This window comes from Falco cherrug, chromosome 4 (assembly GCF_023634085.1).
Source record: "Falco cherrug isolate bFalChe1 chromosome 4, bFalChe1.pri, whole genome shotgun sequence".
In the NCBI taxonomy this organism is placed as follows: Eukaryota; Metazoa; Chordata; class Aves; order Falconiformes; family Falconidae; genus Falco; species Falco cherrug.
Genome location: NC_073700.1, coordinates 68541766 through 68557952, shown reverse-complemented (window position 1 = coordinate 68557952; position 16187 = coordinate 68541766). Strand labels below are relative to the sequence as shown.

At 43.1% G+C, this 16187-nt stretch overlaps 1 protein-coding gene across 1 annotated transcript; it reads left to right on the top strand.

Annotated features, from left to right (window-relative positions):
- Positions 1-1993: 1993 nt before the first annotated feature.
- LOC102058099 (uncharacterized) lies at positions 1994-15735 on the top strand. Its single transcript, XM_005442352.3, has 6 exons — positions 1994-2057; positions 4231-4384; positions 6204-6364; positions 8726-8929; positions 9033-9214; positions 9508-15735. The coding sequence occupies exons 1-6, from the start codon at positions 1997-1999 to the stop codon at positions 15088-15090; spliced, it is 6345 nt and encodes a 2114-aa protein (XP_005442409.1). The 5' UTR covers positions 1994-1996; the 3' UTR covers positions 15091-15735.
- Positions 15736-16187: the final 452 nt, after the last annotated feature.

Sequence of the window (16187 nt, the reverse complement as noted above, 5' to 3'; positions counted from 1 at the left end):
AGTTCAGCTTTGTTGATATTAAAAGCAAACGAAATTGAGTTGTTACTTTAAAGACAGTTTTTAAAATCATATTCTTAAGATCTAAAATTTGTGTGGTCTATTTCCTCACAAGAATATCGCCAATTATTTGTTTGCTAACCGGAAGAAAATAGATAAGATAGAGATTTTACTCTGGTCCTGGTGTAAAACCTGATTTTATCAAGAATTTACTACTTCAGGGAGGCAGCTTTGAACTTTAGTCGGGGCCACTGACTAATGACATGACTCATTTGCTTTTTTTCCTTTGAAAGGCGTTAACATTTTAACCACATTTTGGTGTTGCGTATTTGGATAAGAAACCTCACAGAATCCTATATAAACAACTTGTTGAGACTCAGCCTATTAGTACACCCTGCTGGGAGGATATAAGGTAAGAGTTGCATAGCTCACTGGATAGCTCTGTAGGTGCCAAAGACATATTTTATGTTATAATCGGGAGGTCCTTATTTTTATATGCTATGCTATTTATGTGCTAACTTAGGAACAATTCTTAAAAGTACCTTTGTGATACGAGTATCTATGTTGGGCTTTGCATCTTTAGCAATGACATTTAATTTCAAAATATAAAAAACGTAGAAATTATAGACAATTTTGAAAGAACTAGAAGAAAACAATTTTTGTAGCATATTATTGATAAAATAGAATTTAATCCTAGAAAGCCAGATCCTGATCTCTTTGTTTTAGCTAGGTGGCCTTTCAAGTTTCTCTGTTCTAGTTAATGGAACCAAGAAGTAAACTTTCAAAGTGTGAATCTGAGCAGTCATTTTTAATTTCACATTTCAAAGTAAATCTCCAAGAAATGGTAACTATGAGTGATGTGTGGGGCTGTAAAACAGCCTCACCTCTGCTTTACTGCTGTCACTCAATAACAGAGAAAGGCTCTTTGGGACTTACTGTGATATCACCAAGATGAAAACCTATCACTACTGCCAAGAATCCCCCAAAATCTCTTTCCCCAGGAACCTTCTCCTCTTTGTGGGTTGAAGCAAGTCCAGGAGGACCGAAAAGGTTCTGAGGTGGGCATCCTAGTGAGTTCTAATTCAATGAACTGAACTGATTTTGATCTCACATGTTCCCTTCCCATAATTAAGGAAAAAAATAGCTTTAAATTCTACACTGAGGTATTCAATTTGGTCCCAAACAATTTTTTTCTTTGCCATCTAATTTTGCTGAAAACAATTTATATTTTAGTTTGAGTTGCTTCACAACAAAAAGCTTTCCCTGCGGGGGCTGCAGATGAGCTGAAAGGCCAGTTATTTGTATGGCTGTGGTGGGGCTGCCACGTTGTCAGGAAGAGAGAGACCCTGTAGCTGTTCATGGCTTTGAGCGCGGTCTGTGGGGGTTAACCTCTGACTACAGAGGAGGCTGATTTGGACAAAAGCTAGGCAGCCTTGGGATCCAGCAAGGCAGAGCTCTGAAGGTTTTTCTTCCCAGGCACTTTTCCAGGGTGTGGAAGACACACCTTTTGTTCCTTCAGCTACTTGGTCGTCTGCTGCCTTTTAGGTGGTCTGATTTTAACTGGCGATTTTCAGACACTGTTTGGGAGGTTTGCTTCATGAATAGGATAGAGAGGATAGAGCTGGAAGTGTGCCTTGGTCAATGCACAGTTCACTTCTGTTCGCAAGAAGTGAAGCGGGACTGATCCAGGGAGAGGCACAAGAGCAGGTCGGCTGGTGGCAGGAGGAGCAGAGGTTAAACAGTAAGAAGGAAGTGTCTGTGAAGAGGGAGTTAGGGGGTTTCCTCCAGAAGTAGAAACAATAAGGAAAATACCATGAAGCCCTGGTTACCTGTAGGGAGTGTCATCACAACCAATAATAGCTTGTTAAAGACTAATCAAGCTTTGAACAAGTATGTGCGTTTGTGGGAAGATCACTTTTTAACCTAATATATATTTAATGATAAACAAATAATTGTTTGAGCTGGCTGATGCTTATACCTGTGTTGTGCAGCCCAGGAGATGGAGATCGACACTGCAGATGAAATTGCTATTGTGGGAATAGGATGCAACTTTCCAGGAGGTAAGTTTTGGGTAAAAGCAAAGTAGACTGCTGAGTGAACACTGAAAAGCACAAGTCATTTATTAATGTTGAAATGGAGAAAAACAGTACGTTCCTCCCTTACTTCTGTATATTTTGTTGCTTTGCTGCTTGTAGGATGTCTTTAAAAGGTCATGCTGCGGTGGAAACTGGTTCAAATTTGTCTGCTGACAGACAGACCTGCAGTGCTGGCTGTGGGCAGGCCATTGAGCTGCACTCAAGGAACTCACACAAATGACCTAGATGGGTCTGGGATGATTTGAACGTTCTGCACGTACACCAGCTGGATGATTCTGCATTCTTGCAGGACTATGCATCCATAGGGACAGGACAGACCGAGAGCCTGTAATATAAGTAGGTTGGGCCTTCCTGAAAGAAGGTTCCTGCTTCATTAGAGTATTCATTTTGAAGGGTCCCAGAAGAGAGCAGCACTAGATAAATGCATCTGTGTCTAGTCAGATTCTGCCTCTTACAAATACACACCTAAACGCTGCCTCTTGTACAAGATGGGAAACTGACTTCAGTAAAGAACAGATGCTGCCTACCGTAATAAAAGACAACAGAGTATATTACAGTAGTCTCATATTTACCTTCTTGGGCCTTTACAGTCTTAAAATTACAATTAAGCCCTATGAAAGTGATGGTTGATTGTATTCTGAGATTAGATGGTTAACTGAGATTAGATGGGTGGAAATGTTTAGACTGCGATGAGAGAAATTTCTAGGTCCAGGATGCCAGTGTCAAACTGCCAGTACTGTTTACATTAGATAGATATGGATTACAAAAATCCCAAAGTAATCCAGGGAGTGGAATACAGTTCTGTCTTTGTGAGTCATTGAGCCTTGAAGGTGACCATGCTGGTCTCTCCCTTTCCATGCTCCTTTCTTGCCCTCACCACATTTCAGTACCCAGCTTCACTTTGTCCAAGGTTCGCTAGGTGTATGCGGTGCGCTGATAACTATGTGGCCCATAGCTAATTGTGAGCAGACACGAATGGTTCTGAATCTAGTAAAGTGCTAGTAAATATGTGGCAGCAGTCTCTTGCCCGAGCACTAAATACTAATTTGGTGCAAGCCATTTGTTGGTCCAGACGTGCCAGTAAAGGGGCTCTTTTCAGAAACATTGCTCTTAATTACGTTGCTGTGCAGTAAGGCAACACGTGTCCTGATCCTGCACTGTGCATGCTCAGAACTGCACTTCTGAACTTGCCTCAGAAGAACCATTTTGGGATGGGAGCTGTCAAACTACCCTGTGTCCGGCTGGTGGCTGAGGCCGTGCCTGTGACGATGGACTGGCCAACCATGGGTTAGGTGGGAATGCCACCCTGCAATCACTGTGACCCACTGCTGGCACAGCCCCCAGCCCAGCACTGCCCCACGCCAGTTTAAGAGCTGTCCTGGTCGATGCCTGGCCATGCCACAGGCCAGCACCTGCAAGGGGCTGTCGGCGGAGTGAGGGCGGGTCAGGCCGCCATGTACGCTGGGCGAAGGGGAAGCTGGGCAGAGGAGGAGTGTGGGCCACTGTGTGGACACCCTGTCAGTTGGTGTCAGGGCTAAGAAGAGGGCCTAGACATATCCACAGTGCCTGGAGCTGGAGCTCCAGATCTCAATCAGTAAGGAAGGCAGGGTCCCTCGCAATCCAGCAGTGGGGTGTTGGGCTCTGTCAGCGTTGAACATGCACATATTTTTGTGTTTGATTTAGATGCCCTTCCAGCATTAGTGTTAGAGACACAGGATAATGCCTCTGGCATTTTCCTGGTATTTGTAAGCTCAGTCTGTCTTGCAAGAGCTGATGTCCAGAGATGACCTTTTGCTGCCAGTGGAGATGCCTGAGGAGTGGTGCTGTAGAGATAACCGTGTGGCCATTAAGGACATAATGTATGTATATCGTAGATGCAGTGGCATGGTAGGGAAATGGGGACAGCAGAAGGTTAAGGATTTTGATGGGTTCCTTTGCTTTTAGGCAAGCAGCGAGGGGATCAATCATGCTTTTGAATTTCCTCTCACCAAAGAATGGTCATTTCTTTCTGCGGTCATTCTACTCGAGCAACCTAGATCTATATGTTGGAGTTCCTTGTAACTGAGTGTGCAATTCTGAATCTGCACAGGGAGCGGGAGCACATAATTTAATCTACTCTAAAACCTTTCCACAACAGGTGATGGAATTGACAGTTTCTGGAAAGTCCTGGAGGAAGGCAAAAACTGCACAGTAGAAATCCCCCCTGAGAGATTTAATGCCAAAGAGTGGTATGATCCAGATGATAACAAGCCAGGAAAAATATGTACAACGCGAGCTGCTCTTCTCAATGAGTGAGTCTGTTACTCTGCTGTGCCACCGTTTAGTGGCTTTTTTGGGGCTTTTTTTGGTGGTTTTTTTTGCACTTAGACTAATGTGTCCAGCCCTTCAGAGGCTGCAGGGCACAGGGAGAGCTAGGAAGTGACTTTCTTTTATCTCACGTGATGAACGTGCCGTTGTCAAATGGCAGCTATTCCTGGTGAGTGACATCGATGAGCAAATGCAGTTGCAGGCTGTGTTAGGCACACGTACATGGCTGGGAACACATACAGTCTTTGGTTACATGATCCAGCGTGTATTTGCATACTCACCATGTGGTGGTGTCCCCTACCATGTGATGGGGGTGCCTGCATTTTGGATATACAGAAGTACACATGCATTATGCATGAGGGGGTATATACCGGATCTGGGGTGGGCTCTAGCCTGTCAAATAATTAATTCTGCCTACAATACTATGGACTGCAGAGGAAGGTGGTGGAGTATGGACTCTGAGCTGTAAGAACTGCCTGGTAATTCTCCTCCAAGTTTCAGCCTGAAAGTTAGCCAGTCTTGCTGGACCTCAGGTCCTAATCCTGTGCTTATAGGGACAAGTAGCTCTAATTCATGTGCAGGTGTGACAGTTTAGAGTCAAAATAAGGAAGTCTGGTTTTGCTAGATAGTCAAGAAGGGGATCTTATGCTTAATTTGAGTGTTACGCTTGCTTGTAAACCTGGACTATTAATAATTTCATAATAACCTTGCTTTTCTCTAGGCTCATACTGTCATGTCTTAAAAAAAAGAGAAACTTTTCCTTTATTTTGAGTCCCTCCTCCATAATACTGAGGGATTATATATGTACAAGTATCAGGTAAAGATACCAGTGTAAAGAGAAAATCTGGAGAAGCAAACTGCAGCGTGCGTCCCTTCACTTGTCTCCTCATGTCTCATGTCAAATTATCCCAGACACATGGGTACAGCTGTATGGGGGTTATGATTAATGTGAAGAATAGCAAATTACAGTAAGGTCAACATAAGCTAGCTTTTGTTTTAAATCCACATTCATCTTAAATCCTTAGGCTATAGACCTTTATTCAAGTGAGAAGTTCACATTCACAGAAGAAATCTTACTGCCTCTTGAGAATAATACTTAGCAGGTTTGAACCGTAGGACCCAGAATTACTTCAGTGATTAGTCCCATGTTAGATATTGAATTCTCCACTGAAATGAAGAAATGATAAGCGGCCATACCAATCTGATCTTGGGATACAAGATTAAGCCTGGGCTTGGTCTTTTGTAAGCATGGACCTATTTTGAAGATTTTTTCAAAGATAGACACACATATGCACATAAGGTATTTCTTATTTATTATTAGAGAAGTATGGGTATCTCTCGGAAACATCTGAGCTGATCCTCTACTTACTAACTTTAAATTGTAAAGCATTGGTCTATATTTCCTTAAAATAACTTAGAAGACAATATTTGTTTAAAACCTGCTGGGTAAACCCACACTACAGCAGAGGGAGTCTCATTCTGCAAATTTTCACAGTCTGAGGGGTCCTGTTGGTAAGTGGAGAATTAAGGAGTCTGGTGGAATGACCACATGAATAAAAAATTCTAGGACTGGGCTCATAACTGTGAAATGCAGAATCACTGATAAAAAAACATGTTTTGTGGTGGGACATAAAATATCCTTGACCCATGAACACTTTCTTCTGAATGTCATAAATGGGCACTGTGGGCTAAACCCCAGTTCTGCTTCACTTTTCATGACATTGCAGAAAATGTGTGCTCTGAGTCTAGAAGTAAATGCATATTGTATATATGTTGTACCATTTTCTGGTCTGTGTATTCCAGATTTAATTCATTTGACAACCACCTGTTTGGGATTAATAATATGGAAGCTGAACGCATGGATCCACAGCAGAAGTTACTGATTGAATGCACATACAAAGCCCTGGAGGATGCAGGAGTCCCTGTAGAAGCTGTCAGTGGCACCAAAACAGGTGTTTTTGTTGGTAAGATGCAAATTTCATGGTGAAGAGAGTATGTTCAAACCTCACAAAGGTTGGCGCACTCCTTCATAAACTTTATATACATATCTAACACTGTAGATCTAAGGCTGCTGTGCTATGATATTACTGGTTACCTTTGCTAAGAATTAATAGGCTACTCTAGAAGTTCATGATATAATCCACATATCTGCTTTAGGTGCTCCTCTTAGTGTCTTTAGGCACCGAAGTTGAAGCAGGAAACAATTAAACTGCCTCCCCAAGCCAGCCCTTCCTAGGAATGATACTCTTAAGCTAAGATCCTTTTAAACCAGCAGAAATCCTCATGTAGATATTAGTATGCTGGCAAGGTGCACTTGTCCAACTGCTTACCTCAGTACCTGGAAAAGTTATGGAGAAGATTGTACTGGGTGCTGTTGAAAGACATGTAAAGTGCAATCATCAGGCACAGACAATGCGGGTTCACGATGGGAAAGTTCTGTTTAATCTGCTAGCCTTCTGCAACAAGGTCACCCACCTAGTGGGTGAAGGGAATGCAGTGGATGTCATCTTTCTGGCTTTTGATACTTTCCCTCACAGCATCCTTCTGGACAAGTCCAATTGTGTGATGACCAGGTACACGGTGCACTGGGTGCTGGCTGAACAGCAAGGGGTCAAATGGTTGTAGTGAATGGGGCTACATCTGGCTGGTGACCAGTCACCAGCCGTGTTCCTCAGGGCTCAATTCTAGGGCCAGTGCAAATCAACATTTTTATCAATGATCTGGATGCAGGAGTTGAATGCACCATTAGTAACTTCGCTGATGATAATAAATTGTGATGTGCTGTTGACTCAAGGTACAAGAGGCCTTGCAGAGGGATCTAGATAGATTGGAGCATTATGCAGTCCTCAGTGGCATGAAATTTAACAAAACCAAATGCTGGATTCTTCTGCACCTGGGACGGAGTAACACCGAGCACATGTGTAAATTGGGAAAGGAGCAGCTGGACAGCAGCCCAGCAGAAAGGGATCTGGTGCATCAAATATAGTGTAACCAGCTGGTCAAACAAGGCGATTATCCCACTGTATTTAGCACTGGTGCAGCCTCATCTGGAGTGTTGCGTGCAGTTCTGGGCCCCACAGTTTAAAAAGGAGGCATCCAGAGGAGGGCAACAAAGCTGGCAAAAGGGCTGGAAGGCATGTTCTGTGAAGAGTGGTTAGGGACTTTGGGTCTGCCTAGTTTGGAGAACAGGAGACTGAGGGGTGAACTCTGCTCTTCACAGCTCCCTGAGGAGGGGAGATGGAGAGGGAGGTGCCTGTCTCTTCTCCTGGGTATCCTATGACAGGATGTGTGGGAATGGTTCAAAGCTGTGCCAGAGGAGGTTCAGACTTGACATTAGGAAACATTTCTTTACAGAGAGTGGTCAAACACTGGAACAGGCTGCAGGAGGTCAATGCCCCACACCTGTCAGTGTGTAAGAGGCATTTTAACATGCTTTAACTTTGGGTGAGCCCCGCACTGGTCAGGCAGTTGGACTGCGTGATCGTTGTAGGTCCCTTCCAACTGAACCATTGTATTCCGTTCTATACTATTTAGGTAAGGAGCTAGACCAACAGCACATTTTTACTGGTGTAATCTGTGTATCTTTTAAGAGGAGTTTTCTGGCATAGTTAGGGTCACATAACTATAAGGTCAAACTCTTTAGGTTACCTTTTAGTCTGAGACATGCTCTTCTTCCACAGAGCCGAGTATTCCTTGCTTTCTGAATAGAGACCCTGCATGTTCCACATGCCCAGGGACTTGGGCATCCACTGTATTTTAAGCATGTGTTCTCAGAACAGAGGACACAACTCCTCTCACAGGCCCTGTTGTTCTTCTTCTCTATTTCTGTCTGTCTTACTGGATAAGAGTGAGCAAACCAAAGATTAATAAAAAGCATCATGTGTAGCTTATGCTGTGACCTTCAACTTGGTACATCTGAGGAATTGAAGCTAATGTCTTGTACATTTATATCCCAGCTATCTTCATTGTAACTTCTTAATATATACTCCCATAGCTAAATCAAAACAACCTCTCTCAGAGATACAGGGGTCTCAGCAGGCTACACAGAGCTCAACTGCATCATACAATGAGCTAAGCCATCAGGAAAGGCTTGTCATTTACTATGTAGGTAGAAATTTCAAACGTTAGGTATTTTTGTGTATCTTGGGTCCAAGGGAAATGGCTGAGAGTTTTGCCTTTGACTTGCGCTGAAGTGAAGTTTCACCAGAGGAACACTGATGTCATGTAGTTTACTATTGGAAAACCAAAACACGCCATCAGGTTTAGAGCTGTACACCACTTTTGTTCACTTGGATTAGCATGACACATATTTGGTATTTTTACAGGTCTTATGAATCGAGACTATGAAATCGTAACAAGCAGAGCAGTGAGTGAAATAAATCATTATGATGGTACCGGAACAGCAATGAGCATTACTGCTAACAGGGTCTCATTCACATTTAATCTGACTGGACCATCGCTGGCTATTGACACTGCGTGCTCATCTTTCCTTTTTGCTCTGCACTATGCCTTGCGAGCAATTAAATCAGGTAATGGGGCTGAAGAGATGCTGGGCAATGAAATTAGGATTGCTATTATTTCTGTCTATCATCCTGGGCATCTCAACATGAGTATGTTTCTGTTTTACTCCAGGAGATTGTGAGGCAGCAATCTGCGGTGGAGTGAACTGCATAATAGATCCCCGCACCTTTGTATCTCTCAGTAAAGCAAAAATGATCTCTCCAGAGGGAATAAGCAAACCCTTCTCCAAAAAGGCAGATGGCTATGGAAGGGGAGAAGGCTGTGGTGTTGTTTTCCTTAAACCACTGCAAAAGGTAAGACTGATTGTGAAGCAGCCTAAACCAAGACCAGTTGCTTACTTGAATTTTGTATCTTTAGCTCTAGTAATTACTTTTCCAGAAAAGATTTTCCAATTCAAGCTTCAGATTCATGAAGCATTTATTAAGCATTAAGCACGTATGCACTTCCCCTACCATGGGAAAGGGATCATGCATTTAAAAGTTAGTATCATACCGTCTGTTCTTGGTTTTGTTGTTTTGGGTTTTTTTCTCCTATATGGAGAAAGTATGAGATTATTAAAGATAATTTTACTTTTTTTGTGAAACAGGCAAAGGAAGACTACAACAAAATCTGGGGTGTTATAAACATCAGTGCAGTAAATCAGAATGGTAGGTCCATGACTCCTATCACAAGGCCATCTCAAATAGAGCAAGAGAAGTTACTGCGCAGCATTTATGAAACTCATGTTGATCCCTCAGTTGTGCAGTACGTTGAAGCACACGGTACAGGAACTGCTGCTGGAGATCCTACTGAAGCTGAAAGCCTAGGTAGGGTCATCTGTAAAAACAGGTCTTCACAAGTTTCCATTCTGAAAATTGGTTCAGTGAAAGGAAATATTGGCCACACCGAATCGGCTGCTGGAGCAGCAGCGTTAATCAAAGTGCTTCTGATGATGCATCATGGAAAGATTGTTCCATCCTTGCATTACTCAAAGGACATGAGCAGCATCGATACAGAGAAATTAAACCTTGCAATTCCCACAACTGTAGAGCCCTGGGAAGAATCCAGTGAGTATGGGAGAGTAGCTGGCATCAACTGCTTTGGGTTTGGAGGAACGAACGCTCACGTTGTAGTCAGGCAGGTTAAGCAGCGAGAGCCTCTTCCTGCCTTTAAGAGACCCCTTGAATTAGTTCTGCTGTCAGCAGCATCAAGTAAATCCCTTCAGATGACAATGGCCGATACAGCTGACCAGCTGAGCACAAGGAACTCTGTAACTCTGCCAAGTCTGGCCTATACGTCTGCCTGCAGAAGAAGCCACGCCAGCTACAGGTACCGAAAAGCATTTGTCACAAATTCTCTCCAACACTTGCAGCAAGAGGTTATGTCGGCAGCGAGCACTGAACCCACCATGTCGAAGGTGGAACCACAGCTGGTGTTTGTGTTCTGTGGAAACGGCGTAACGCTGAAGGAGTTCAGTGAGGCACTGCTGAGCTCAGAGCCAGTGTTCAGAGACAAGTGTAAGGAAATAGAAGCGCTTTTTCAGAAACACGCTCCCATCAGCCTCCTGCCAGCAAGAGGTCATAGACCAAAGGATTTGTTGAATCCAGAGCTTTCCCAGCCCTTGCTTTTTACCCTGCAGGTTGCCTTAGCTTCCCTTCTGAAATACTGGGGTATTAAGCCAGTCGCTGCTGTTGGCCACTCGGTAGGGGAAGTTGCTGCTGCGCATTTTGCTGGGTACCTTTCCCTGGCAGATGCAGTCAAACTGATTCATCACCGGAGCAGGCTGCAGGCAAAGACTGCTGCTGGCAGAATGTTGGTGGTTGGAAACATCCCTGTTCAAGAGATTGCTGAACGTCTGCATCCCTACTCGGGAAAGGTGTGCATTGCAGCTTTCAACAGCCCAGTTTCCTGCACCTTGTCTGGGAATTCAGACTCCATGGATGCTGTCCAGAGAGATTTAGCTCAAGCTTTCAGCCAGAGGAACATCTTTCTTCATGTTTTAAATGTCCCAGCTGCGTACCACAGCCCAAGCATGGATACAATACTTGGGGAGTTGGAAGCGACCATACAGCCTTTAGAAAAACAGAAGGGTGAAATTGAAGTGATTTCAACGCTGACAGGAGTGGCTGCTTCTGAAAAGGACTTTGCTCAGGGCAGATTCTGGGCCCAGCATACTCGTGAACCTGTTGCTTTCACTCAAGCCATCAAGACTGCAGCTAAAGACAGAGAAAATATGGTGTTTGTGGAAATAAGTCCTCACCGAGCATTACAGCGAAGCATAAAGGAAACTCTAGGAAAAGGCACAAAAGTCTTCTCTTCTTTGCAAACTGATGCAGAGTATCAGACACTCTTCACCCTGGTAGGAAACCTGTTTGAACTGGGATATAATCCCAACTGGCAGCACTTTTATAATGGGTATCAAAGTGTTCCAGTGGCCATTCCGCGATATCAATTTGATCGCAAAAAACTCATGGCTCACCTGGATATCCATCAACAAGTAAACCAAACAGCTGTCAGCACCAGTCATCCTCTGATTTATGGCATGAACAGGGACAACACGGAGTTTGGCTGCCTGCTGTCTGAGGACACGACATCATACTTATATGAGCACAAGAACAATGGTGTGGCTTTAGTCCCTGGTGCTTTTTATGTGGAGCTTGGTTTGGCCTCTGTGATGAACAGCTCAAGACCTAAAGCACCTCTGAGTACTTGCCAGATGAGTATCAGTTTTACTGCACCATGTGTTCTCACACAGACTCCCCAAGTCTTGAGTATCAAGCTGAGTCCGCAAAAAGCAGTGACAGTGTTCGAGATACTCTCTTCCTCCAACGCAGTTTATGCTGCTGGCCAGGTTACAAAGGGGCCTGAAGCTGTGGTGGAGGAAAGCACCATCTCCTTTCAAGACATCTATCAAAGATGCAGGTCAGTGATTAGCAGAGGGGAGGTTTATGAAGCACTGTCTCAGGTTGGCTTTCAGTATGGTTCAGTATTCAGGCAGCTCAGTGATGTGCATTGCTGTCAGGAACTAAAGGAAGCTATTACAAGCATCAAGGTGAACAAGGAGACCGTCAGAGAGATGTACAACTACTGTATCCACCCAGTGCTGCTTGACTGTTTTCTGCAGATGACCGCTGTCATGACCTCAAGGACATTCCAGTCCAGAGCAGGCTTTCCTTCAGGGATAGGCAGCCTGGTGGTGCTCCGACCGCTGGAGGAAGAAATGATGATATACATGAGAACAAGCAAATCCATTGGGAACAGCCTAGAGGTCTGTGGATGCTTTATGGATAAACGTGGCTCTGTTTTGGCTGAACTCAAGCGCGTTGCCATCACTTTCATGAAGCAAACATCTTACAGAGACAATGAGTTCATGTTTGAAAACAAGTGGAAGGAAGCCTCTCTTCCACAGACAATTGGACATCTGGGGGCTATGCTCAGAGTCCTAGTGTTTGCTGACAAATTTGGGATAGCTGAGCAGCTAAAAAAATATTTGCATCCTGATTCAAGATATGTTATGTGTGAAGACTGGGAAGCCCTCTTGGAAGGCCACTCACAGAATAAAATGAGAGCAGAGGTTGAGGATTATGATGAAATTCTGTTCCTGTGGGGAGTTCAAAAGTTAAATGAAAATTTCCCAAGCAAAGTGGTAGACCAATTGGCAAAGTGTTGTGAAGCCTATCGCCAAGTTGTTGTGGCATTAAGAGAGAAAAAGTCCCGCTCTTCAATCAGAGTCATCACCTACAGATCAACAGAAAGATTCGTAGACCACGTTAACTGTGGGTTTGCATTGTATGGTATGACCAGAACTTGTGTCGTTGAAGTTCCAGAAATCACATTTCAGTTGATTGACCTCAGCTCTTCCAATTCCCTGGACATCTCGGTGCTAGCAGATGTTCTTGTCAAATACAAAGGTGAGAACTATCCAGAAGTTTACATCAGCCAAGGAAGAATTTATGTGGCTGAAATCAGACGCACACCTTTCATAGATGCAGATTACAGCCAACCCGTAAGATCCCTCCAGAAATCAGAAACATTCACTTTGTACACTTCTGATCCGTACACAGCAAAAGACTTGTCTGCTGAATTATCCACCAGCACTGCTGAATTACCAGCCAGCACCACCACTACTCAACTTGACAAACAGAGAGTTGAAATTCAAGTGGATAAAATATGTCTCCACTCAGAAGATTATTTTCCCATTAGTATTTCTAGTCGTAACTTTGGTAATACACTGTACTGGAATTCACAAGCGGTAGAAAAACACAGACTTTTAGCTCTTGATTTCAGCGGCACAGTAACTGCAATAGGCACCGATGTGAAGAAAGTTAAAGTGGGAGATCACGTGGTTTCATGTTATCCAGTTGCGGCATCATCCAGAGTTCAGATTCCAGGAACAGTTTGTTTCAGTGTAAAGAAGTTCCCATTCTTTCAGAATGTCCCTTGTCTGTCATACTTCATCATCGCATGGGAAATCTTCAGCCAGAGGTTACCCAAAGGGAAACATGGCAGAACAGTGGGTATTATTTCTACAGAGCCATCATCAGTCTTCTGCCATGTTCTTTCTGCAGCAGCAGAAGAGATGGGTTGGAGAACAGTACTTGTGAGGCCCACTCCTGATAAGTTCCAGTATATAAACTTATGCAATGCCCTTGTTGTTCTTCCTCCAGTAAACAGACTGTCTCAGGAGGATCTGGCCCACATGTACTTTCTTAAAGATGTGGTGATAGTGTGCGGCAACCAACAGCCTGAACGTGTCTGGAATGTCAGTGAAATTGATCATGAAGATATCAGCTTTCATATAATTACGCCTGCCACCATTTTCCAGAAAGCACCTCTAAAAGAATTGCAAAAGACTGTGCATGCGTGGATCCAGTCCATGGATATAAAACAGTTTAAACATCTGTCAGGTTCTGTTTTTCAGCAGACTGAGACCTTTGAAAGGATAAACTCTGTGACGTCCTATTTTACCTGCAAATCTGTTCCACTTGCTGTACTGAGAAGGCAGAGGGACATCACCATGCTTTCAGACATACCATTGCATGAACCCCAGAAGAAGCTGTTTAAGCAGCGTGCTGTTTATGTAGTTGTTGGGGGGCTCACTGGACTTGGCTTTGAAACGGTGAAATTCATAGCTGAGGGTGGAGGAGGTTGTATTGCGATACTCTCCAGGAGAGTTCCAAGCAATGAGAAGCAAGAAGAGCTGAAGGCTTTGCAGCAGCAGTATAAAGGGAGCAAAGTAGTGTTTGTGCAGTGTGATGTTACTTCGACCAGTGATGTTGAGAAAGCTTTCCAGTCCATTGCAAACATCTTTGCAGGGGCTCCGATCAAAGGTGTATTTCAAAGTGCTGTTGCTTTACACGATGGCCATCTTGAAGTTCTGAAGTTGGCCGACTTTAGGGAAGTGCTGAGCCCAAAAGTAGCAGGGACCTTAAATCTTCATTGGGCTACCAGAGGCCAGGAGCTCGACTACTTTGTGTGCTACTCCTCTGTTTCTTCCTTTCTGGGAAATTCCACCCAGGCCAACTATGCAGCTGCAAACTCTTTCTTGGATGTCTTCTGCCTCTACAGGCGAAACTGTGGGCTTTCAGGACAGTCCATTAACTGGGGTGCTTTGAATGTTGGCATACTGCTCAATCAAAACCATATTCAGAACATTCTGGGATCCAAGGGCATAAATGTTCTGCAAGTGCCTGAGATTCATGAGTATCTCAGGAAGAGCTTACTTATGAATAACCCGCAGCAAGCTGTTGTCAAATTAAACTTCCAAACTTTATTGCATCATGTTTTTTCTCGGATTTTTTCATTCAAAAGTCGCTTCATAACACTTCTATCAGAAGAATTTGGGAACAAGCTTGAAACTGCTGAGGAAACCCAAGTCCAGGATACTGCCTTAATCAAATCTGAAGACTATATCATCTCACTGGTGAGTGACCTTATCCAAGTGAACGTAGATGAACTAACCATGAATACATCACTTTCATCATTGGGCATAGACTCTATGTTAGCTATGACAATTCAGAACCGTGTCTTCCAAGAAAGAAGGGTGGACATACCTCTTCTGAAACTGCTTGACCCTCACACAACTCTGTCAAGTTTAGTAGTAGTTCTAGAAGAAACAAGAAATGCAAATGGAACAGTTCAGGAAAAAAATGCTGCAGTTGAAAATACAGAAAATGGGAGCTGGCTATAGGAGCCTTCTCATTCAGGAACTGTGTAACTTTGGAGATACCTGGACCCTTTGTAGAATCTTGGAATGCAGCCATATATATATATGTCACTGCAGACATATATTTAGTATGCTAAATATACTCTTCTGCATCAACCCAGAAAAACCCACACCAGGTTCTTCTGCTGTTGTGCTAGCTGTATGAATTCCAGTCAATTGTTTGACTTGTTGCTTTCAATATTTTTTATCTTCATTTTTCAATATTTTAAAACGGAAATAGGTAGGTTAATACATACACATTTTCATTTGGTTAATTTGTATGTTCAATGCACATTGCATTTTTTAAGCTATATTAAAGTCTTGATGAAAATGGTATGTTTGCACCACTCAGTGATGAATGCACATGTAAAACAGCACAGGATTGTCACCATTTTTTTCATTATTGTATTTTAAAGTATTATTCTTTTTAAAATATTATTAAATGTGTATAAATGGGGGCATTGTTTTTAAAGACTTCTAGATGTTGTGAGTTGCAGAGTTCTTTAGTCAAAACATTAAACTTCATTTTTTCCTTTTGTTTGCAAAAATATTAAAATTTTACCAGTTGTAAAGCATACAGTAAAGTAACTGTTCTCCTTTATTAATTAACCATTTTCAGTAAAAGCCTAAATAAACAAGAATAGCAAAAGAGTGTAAAAAGCAAAACCTAAAGCGTATATTTGTCTTAATTTTTTGTGCTTCATCCACTCTCCTAGTATAAATTTTCCTAATTCTGACACCCACCCTTATTTTACTCTAGTGAGAAAATACAGATTTGTCCACAAAGACACTGAAGGAAACTTTATATATCTAGTCTCTTACTGTGGGAATAGGGTCCTTGTATTGTTTCTCCCTTTTATATCTAATTATCATTCACCCTGAGATGTCCCTTGCAGCTCTGGTAGTATTCTCCAGTGCATGGTGTATCCATGGACAATGAAGCCCCTCCGAAACCATCTCTTCTCTAGGCTGAACAAGCCCCGTTCCCACAGCCTGTCCTCATAGCTCTGGTACTCCAGCCCCCAAGCATCTTGATGGCCTTCTGCTGAACTTGCTCAATATTATCTATATCTTTCTTACAT

Excerpts from the sequence above, each read along its gene's own strand:
- LOC102058099 (XM_005442352.3), top strand. The coding sequence starts at position 1,997 with ATGGAGATCGACACTGCAGATGAAATTGCTATTGTGGGAATAGGATGC. Across the intron at positions 2,058-4,230 it reads AGGATGCAACTTTCCAGGAG|GTGATGGAATTGACAGTTTC; the intron begins GTAAGTTTTGGG and ends TTTCCACAACAG. Across the intron at positions 9,215-9,507 it reads TCCTTAAACCACTGCAAAAG|GCAAAGGAAGACTACAACAA; the intron begins GTAAGACTGATT and ends TTTGTGAAACAG.